This window comes from Eurypyga helias, unplaced genomic scaffold (assembly GCF_000690775.1).
Source record: "Eurypyga helias isolate BGI_N326 unplaced genomic scaffold, ASM69077v1 scaffold14979, whole genome shotgun sequence".
Lineage (NCBI taxonomy): Eukaryota > Metazoa > Chordata > Aves > Eurypygiformes > Eurypygidae > Eurypyga > Eurypyga helias.
The window spans coordinates 709-9933 of NW_010270213.1; the positions used below are offsets into that span (position 1 = coordinate 709).

At 39.1% G+C, this 9225-nt stretch overlaps 1 protein-coding gene across 1 annotated transcript; it reads right to left on the minus strand.

The window, feature by feature from the left end:
* Positions 1-3616: 3616 nt before the first annotated feature.
* LOC104514637 (flap endonuclease GEN homolog 1-like) lies at positions 3617-8543 on the minus strand (the record flags this gene model as incomplete). Its single annotated transcript, XM_010158374.1, has 4 exons — positions 3617-5046; positions 5260-5403; positions 5963-6024; positions 8413-8543. Coding segments are annotated over 4 exons (1767 nt in total), but the record flags the coding sequence as incomplete, so codon positions are not given.
* Positions 8544-9225: the final 682 nt, after the last annotated feature.

Genomic DNA, 9225 nt, shown 5'->3' on the forward strand with positions numbered 1-9225 from the left:
TGACAAAAACTTCTCCAAACCAGTCAAGGGAAATTGGGGTAGGGGCAGGGACAAGGCTCGGGTTTAAAAAACTTTTCAGGTTTGATCTGTGATTGAGTTCAGTACTGACAGCAGCCACAACGCAGGATACACGAGCAAGATAACTGTGCAGAGTGGTCCCGTCACCCATCGTAATCTTGTCGTCTTGAAAAAGTTAAAGCGTTTCGCTTCCTGAAGGAAAAAGCGCTAAATCTAGCGCCAAGTTTACTGTTTTGTCAGCAGCACTTAGGTTTATAACAACTCCAAATAATATTCTGACCCCAGATTCCTTTTATCTGCCGATATAATACGGCAGGGTTCAACACCTTTTTAGACATGAAAAGACTATCTTGTCTCAAGTAACAGCTGCCACCCGTCTCTCTCAGCCCCGTCTTTCCAAGTGTCTTCCCTGACACAACAGCACAGAGCCAAGCCTGTGCAAAGCCTCAAAGTTAAACGGTCCCTGTCTCAGATTAGGAAACTTCTCTGTTAACAAGCAAAGAATTTATCAAGTTTATCAGTTCTATCAATAAAGCAGAAATTGGTAAATGCAACAATTATGAATCTTTCCTTTTGTTAAGCACATTCACACATGCTGGTGTTTCAGCAGTATCTTCCAACGAATGAAGTAAGAGCACGTGGAGCTTGATGGGGGTACATATAAAAATTAAGTAGTGGGATTTCTCCGAGTTTTTTTACATGACACTTTTTGTAGCTCTCTAGGTATATATTCCATGTAAACAGCATTTCTTTCCCTTTCTGGTTGATTCCCCATGTACCTCAAACACACAAGGAATGACAATAAATGTATCCCTTTGTTAATCTATGTTGAAAATCTCTGCCTCTGAGCAGGTGTTTAATACCGTTTATAAGTGGAAATAACAATACTTATACTGCTGAGACAGAACCTACGGATCTGGCCTGTATCCCTGCAGGAATCATTCAAGCCAGGGGGATGCCAACGTCAGGAGTGACAGACCAGGTAAAGTACTCAGACCAGCACAGCGGTACTACAGAAAAACTTCCGGAGATGTACCTGAAGAAGGATGGCTCCTCCACCTGCCCCACCTCCATGCAGGTACACTTTCCTTACGTCAGATGAAGCACCCTGATACAGCCTGTTTGGGCTGACCAAGACAGAAGAGAAATTAAAATACATTCAGGGTTATCAGGCTGGTGCGTCACATTCAGTTACATTACGACCAGTTTAACATAATCCTGTAGGAATATTTCCTGCAGAAGGAAGTTATGTGTTAGAGCCACTCCATTTGTTTAAACATTTTCTTCTCAAGTGTGAGAGTTTGCAAACAGGCAGCTTCGGCAGGGTAAAAACTGTCCCAAAGACAAATCATCCTTAATCCTTAGACTGAGTTAATTACAGAAATATGAGAAATCAAAACACTTTAAAAACTGTGATATCCCTTCTGTAACAAACCACAATTCAAGTAACAGTCACCCCCAGTGGTAGATGTTCCTGTGTTTACATGCTGCAATGAGCAGCCACAGCCTAAATGAGAGCGGGCATCCTATACCGCTGTTTTCACATCTACTGCTGCTTCTAAAGCAGTGGCAGAAAACTGCATGAAATTGAGATGCACCGCAAATGAAAAAAGTCAAGTTTTTTTTCTGCTTTTCATGCTTGAATTGTATTTATGAAACCAGATGAACCTGTAGCAATAATCAGCAACACAGTCTCCGTTTTTTCCTTCGCAGTTCTTAATCTCTTGTACCTTATTTCTCGTTTCCATCATCCACAAAACCTGAACTTGTAATTCTGGCACAGTGTTTTCAGCAAATCATCCATTAAAGCAGTCATCCCGGCCAAATTAGAAAACAAAAAACCCTCCAAAACCTGCTGTTGCCTCGCCAGTTCTAAACAAAACCCTGTAAAGCAGAAACCCACACACCGTGGGTGAAACTGTACGATCCCTCCAACAAAAGAGCACATTCCCATATGCTGGGAGCAAACAAAAGTGAAGTCATTCAACTGATGTTGGCATTTTTATTAAAGAAAATTGAAACTATTGATTCCCGCTTCCAGTATTCAGAATCAACAGCAAGGAAAAGAATCATACATAATCAATAACAGTATTTTTTTCCCCAAAATGGCCTAATGACTCCCCTATCGATCACTGAATCAGGAATCTCTCCATTTACAGTGCCATGTGACTGCTACTCTTATACTCCTTAGCAGTTCCATTCTTACAGCTACCCTCTCACATCAGCTGGGTAGCTAAGGCCTCTGAAGAGAGAGCCTATCTTCAAAACTGAAAATAGGTTTCCAGTATTTTGGATTTTTTTCTCCTTTCCATAATATATTTCTCATTTGGAAAATCAACTATAAATAAAATTTTCTCCATCTGTCCAGCGAGGGAAAAAAAAACCACCCTACTATTTCAGCTAATTACAGATTACATTATCTACAGACTACTTATTTCTTTCATAAACACAACTGGAATTTAGATTCCTGACTTTTAAAGCCTTGGCTTTTCTAAAGAAGGAACTGATAATTTCATTAAGGCACTGATACTCCAGTTTTCTAATGTTAACGCTATATCCTGGTAAGAGCGGCCTTCCTCTGGTTGGTCCATAGAAAAAGTTACAAACACAGGCAAGGATGCATTTTCTAATAAGCTGTTGAAGACAACTTCTTCGTGTATGACGGGAAAGTGCTTCTATATTAAAGAGGTAGAAAGGGAACCTTCAAAAATGCAACTGTATTCGAGTTCCTCCCCTAAAAACATTACCATGATATTAATCAAAGAATCTGCAACATCATTAGATTTTGATTTTCTGTAACTTAACCCTCAATCTATGATAAGCAGAAGTGTTAGATGGGATTTCATATCTTGAGAAAAAAATGTTCCAAACTATAAATGTTTGACTAAAGCAGACATCAAATTTCCTTAAATATGACAGCTACAAAACCAGAATATCCTTACATGGCCTATTCCATTCTTTGGAAGACGCACACACTCAATGAACAGTTTATTCTAGGGCATGGCAGATATAAATTTAGCTACCCTGCAACGTACATCTGCTGTTTGTCTCTATCTGGTTCAGACATAAATCAAACCACCAGCATCCCAGGTTTTGAAAACCCATTTTAAAACTAGCAAAATTAAGTTAGTGAAGCAGAATGGAAAATTTCGGTTGGAAAGAGATGTATTACTTTGTCTTATTAAGAATATCCAACAGCAGTGAAGGCACTATTTTAATAAGCCTGGTTTTATAAGCAGAAGCATTAATAGCTATACACAAAATCCTCAGAACTGGCTAGGAAAAAAAAACCAAACCCTTCTTATTTCATAACTAAACCTCCCTGTTCCCTTGTATACTACACCCTGATGCTTATGCATCAAGTTCAGCATGTAACCAGGTCCAGAATAACTGTCACTGGCCTATAACCAGATATTTGGTACTTTCACTAACATCTTGGTTTCAACCTTCAGCTCCAGCATGCAGCACTGCACAGCACTTCTTATTCATCAAAGCTGTGTCCACTTAAAAAGGACGGGAGACACTGCAGAAACTCTAAGAAAGAACTCTAAGCTGAAGGTAGAGAGTTAATAGTTATCATAATTATGTTTTGGAGAACCTAATTAATTTTGATTCTCCTTTTTAGTCTTTCAGACAGTGGAAGGGGACTGTCTGCCCATGCAGATGTCAGAGGAGCACTTTCAGCTTGCTGCGTGGGGCCAGGATCACAGCTCTCAAACAGTTGCTCTGGACTTTGGAAACAATTACCTTCCCCTACTGGGGATGGTTTGGGAGATATTTCCAATGACAAACTATTACCAGCTTTTTTTAAACTGGTCTTTTTATTCTGCCCTTTACTTAGAAGGCCCGAGTCACTGTTTGTTCTGTTAGTAGTACTCCTTTTCTTCGTATATTTTTTAAACTGACCAGGGTTTAGTTGCTTTTTCTGCTGCTCATAAATCAGATTTTTAATCAGGTTCCCATCATCACTGTCTTCACTAGAAGAAGATCTGTTCTGACACACACTCTTTTTAAGAGAAGTTTTCCAAGTAGTTTGAGTACAAGCTTTTTTAATGTGACAGCCAGTTCCAGCATCTCCTGGCTTTTGAGACACCGGAAGCATTTCACACTCAGGATGCTGTGTTTTTGTTCTTTGCCCACTGAGGACCAGAGATGCTGAACTGCTTACATTAGCGTCTCTCTGCATCACTTCAGCCAGGCTGCCAGCTTTTTTGTACTGATCCTGATAAATGTGTCTGCTGGATTCCCTTGCACAGTTCTCTGGCAGTACATTTTCACCTTCCTGCACTAGTTTATTTAACTGACACGAGGCAGAATTCAATGCTTCTTTCATTTGTTTAAAACATTTCAAACCCTCCAGTTGCATAACATCTTCCGACAACAAAGGGTTTGATGGAACGGAAGCTGTTAGTATTCGCTCACTTGAAGACAACTTCTGAAGTTGTCTCACAGCATCATCTGAAACCAAATCATCTGCACTATCAGAATGATGCTGATCAGACTGCGTAGCATCAGAATATTCTGAGCTACTTCTTACAGTTTCATGACCCAGTGGATGCGAGTGTTTTATGCATGCGGTTAGGTCAGCTGCTGGATCACGGGCATCACCCCCATGGGCTGGTGCAGCACTGAAGAAGGTCCCTTCCCAGTCAATACTGCTCAGTCGTAGACCAGCTGTTACAGAGGAAGAGGACGATATCCCTGAATTTTTAGTAAACTGCGCTGGCTGTACAGAGGAGCCAGCCAATGTACTCTGTAAGCTGGAGCAAGGTGATGCAGCCTGCGGAAGAGTGGGTGCTGATGCTGGCATTTGAACAGTCGTTATGCCAGAAGCTGCAGCTAACACCAGACCGTTTGATTCAGTACTTCTCTGGTGTGTCTGATCTTCCGGGGGAGTTTTGACATCTGCTATGGAGTCTTGCACAGGAAGAATTCCACATCTAGATTTTAAATTCATTTGGGACAGAAGACTGCTAACTTCATCAAAAACATTTGGTAATTCCTTTTCTTTTGGTCTGTCTTTCCGGCCTGAAAAAAAAAGAAAGGCATTATTAACCACAGTTCAGGTTTCCTAGTACTAAAGCATAAAAAGGTAAGCTAAAAGCACAGTCCCTACAAGGTATCATGCCCCGATCTTGACAAAACAAGACACCCCGTAACAGCGGGAGAAAAGTTTTTTGCTTTTCCTACTGTATTCTGGCAAGACTCACAAGTCCTTAGGAAATAAGCTTTTGGACTTACTTTTCTGTTTCTTCTTTAGAACTTTTGACTCTTCCACTTGATAGCGAGCAACAACATCAGGATAAGCAGCCTGAAACAAAGACTCCTCTTCCACTGTGACTACAAACAACCCTGCAGGCTCATCTTCTGCATGCACATAATGTTCTAAAAACCAGTGAATGCACATCAGACACGTACATACACACATATCAGAGTGGGGAATAAGAAAAAGAAAGAACAAAAGATTTATTCGAGTACAAAGAGGGTATGTGAAAAGGTCAATAGTACAACGTTTGGGATTCAGCTACAAGTGAAGTCTTTTTCTTTCTGCCAGTCTCCTGAAACAAATGGGCACTCCAAAGGTAGAAGTCTGTCAGCACAGAAAAACTTCTAGCTAGTAAACTGTCACAGCTTCTGGTACACAGTGAAATAAGAGATGAAATAGACTCCAGATCTTATTAATATGTACCTGAAGAAGTTCCTGAAGACCAAGTCCCTTGCTTTCTAGGGGAATGTAGGCACATTTTAATTTTTTGAGCAATTCTTTTACTTTCAGGGTATGTGAAATCTGATGCACAAATTCTATTGTTTTCACAGAAGTTTCTAATCTCGCCCACATTTCATTGCCTCATAATGTTGTCAAACTCTTTTCCTCTTTAAAACATGTTTTCCTCTTTTTTTATAAACTGTTTTGTGCTATAATGTACATCAAAATCAGACCAACCTGGTTTTTGCCACTCAATTTCAAAACAGGGAATTCCATTTTTAACACGTGTCTTGACTATCCTGTGAGAAAAAGAGAAGCACATTAAATGATTTTGTTTAAACAGGAAATGAAAAATCAAAGTTACCTAAAAATATTTCAGTACTCTGATTTGTAATGATTCAGAGGAAAAAATATCCTTGTAATAGTGAAATGAATCTGTGTAAGTTATACAGTAAAATTTTGGGTCTAGATTTGAATACTGAAACGTCTTTTTTTTTTTGATAATACAATTCAGAGGAGCATTACAAGACATCAGAAAAACTGTTCTGTAACAGACAACTGTAATGCAGACTCCCACAAACATCAGTTCGGTATCTTCAACTAATGTCACAGAGGCGGCTGTTGCCATAGACAGTAATTTTCTGAATGACCAGAGAGGGTCATTTATATCTTTGGCATAAGAGCATGAGGAAGATAAAAGATGGACTAAGCAGGGACAGTCAGTCTTGCTGAGATTTTTCTACAAACATTATCTCCACCCCAGTTTAATAGGTTCCTACGTGCAAAGAGGCTTCTGCTGAATCACTAGTGCATTTTGAAACACTTGTTAACAAAAGAAAATCTTCTAGGGCAGGCATGATCCATCTTTTAAACTCCTGAAACATTAGAAAGTGTTATGAACAGAGGATGTCAATTAATCCATTCATCAAGGTAAACACTGGTAGTCTAGCCATCCTGTTTAGAAATCAGCCCACAGTCAGTCTCTCACTCTTTTGAAAGATAACACTGAGTAGAACAGCTTCTCTGAAAGCTGTAATTTAACAGACTGACGTATCAACCCAGAAGAGAGACATTATTACACTGCTACTGACTGTCCTTCTGTCCCCCAAATTAACATCTATAAAATGTTGAACAGCATTAAAGAACATGGACAAAACTACTAACCTTCTTGCAATACAAGAACTGGGGGGGTAATGTGGGTTTCATTTGGGAAATGAGACCATCAGATACTAAATTTAAAACAAGCAACAATTCCCTCCACACAGTGAGGTGCAGATTTGCCAACAGACACTGCTGTTGTGGTTTAATTTCACTCAGCAACTAAGTACCACATAGTTGCTAGCTCACTTCCCCCAGTGGGATGGGGAGGAGAATTGGAGGAAAAGATAAGGAAACTCGTGGGTTAAAATAAAAACAAATTAATAAATCAAAATAAATGAAATAATGATACTAATAATATTAACAATACTAATATTACTATTGATAATACACAATGATACTATGACTATTACAACTAATAATATGTAATGAAAACAATGGAAAAGAAGATAGATGATATAACCATTTACCACTCATTGATGGATGCCCAGCCAGTCCCCAAGCAGCGAGAGCCAGAGCAGACTCTGAGCGACAGCATCAAGCAGCAAGAGAGGAACCTCTGGCCTAACTCCAGTTTATATATTGATCATGACATTTTATGGAATGAAACACCTTTTTGGTCAGTTTGGGTCAGCTGTTATATATCCCAGCTTCTTGATACAGGATGCAGCATCAGAAACTGCAGAAGTCCTTGATTTGATATAACATTCTTTAGCAACAACTAAAAACATTAGTATGTTACCAATATTTGTGACAGCACACCAAAATACAGCTGGTATTAGGGACTGTGAGGAAAGTTAACTCTATCCCAACAAAAAACAGCACATAATGTAAAACTTTAGGTAAGATTAAGAAAAGATTAGACCATTAAAAAAAAAAAACCAAACCACCATTGGTGGCTGATAGAATAACAAGCTACTAATTCTGGCTCAGAAAATCCCTGAGTAACAGAAAACTGGATGGTGGGAAAATATTCCAGGGGAAAGAAGTTACATGCTTATCTGGGACTTTTTTCCTGCATATCCACCTTCAGTAAGAGGATACTTGGCCACTTCTATATTTCTAAATGCATCAGTCCTGAATGAAAATGCTGTTTTGAGAAGAAGGGGTAGCAGAATAGAACTATAAGCAAATAATTTCATCACACACTACAACACCACTCGGTAGGTTTGATAAGAAATCAGAGGCCATGACTGAATTTGCTGATGCTCATTTCTAAGTCTAGGCTCTTATTCTGAATCACAGATGTCAGTTAAACTTCTGCTAAGAACCTGAGCAGAGGATCAAATGTGTAGTGCTGTATTGCATGCGAGTATCCAAGGAAACAGAATAGAAAGTAAGCGTAGGAAAAAGCAGGCATTGTGAGTTAGAATGAAAGGGAACTGCTATAGGTATTACTTCGTGCAGCAGTAGTGTAAGAATTGGTGTACTGGTCAAAATTTTTACCTCTATTCAAAATGAGCACAAGCCTTGAAACAGAGATGGAAGAAAACCATTAAATTTCCATATAAAATGAAAAAAAAGCCACCATGATTTTCCTCCAGCAGCAGAAGTAAAAATACTAAGTTCAAGAAATCAAGCTACCTTACCGTATTGCCTGCAGTTGTTTTGAATCAATGTATCCAGACTTCCTTTGGATCATATCATAAAGTGTCAATAGTCCTAACAGTTTCTTACAGCTGTAATGTCTGGCCCATTCCATCTTCTCAGAAGCAAATATCTGTTAGCACAAAAAAACGCCACAAACTTGACAACTTTCTTACTCTGTCAGGTATCATGCTTAGACAGCTTTGTCACAGGGTCACAGGACTAAATACTTAAAATATCTAGAGCACGTTTATACACTGGTGTAGTGCCTAATGATACCTCAATGCCACAGGAGGGAACAGGCATCTGTAACGGGGCAAATTCATCAGCTGTCAATAACAAGCCAAGGCAACAGTTGTGCAGTAGCAGCAGGAACACCTGATCAGCTATGCAAGGAGCTGTGAAAATTACGGATTTTGCATGTGAGAGATGAACACGGACTTCCATTAAAGCTACATTGCTCAACAGTGGTCTATTACGCTATACATAATTCTCACTTTCACCAGTAAAAACCAAACAAAAATCCTAAGAAGTCTCACAGGATATTTTATCCTTTCTTCTATGGACAGAGGTATAAACTAGACCACTTTTGAGCTTTGTGCACTTTGAATTAAAGGGCCTTTGAACTTGAAAGCTGGAGGTATCGTCCTAAATACAAAACTACTATCTGGTTTTGGAAAAACATGCAACATGTGGAATAAAAGCCACTTCTGCTTGTTATATACATAAGCTAGTTATCACAATTATATATAAAAAACATTTGAAAATAAAGTTTAACATTAAAAAAAGTCCACAGAAGACAAGTACAGGCTGGG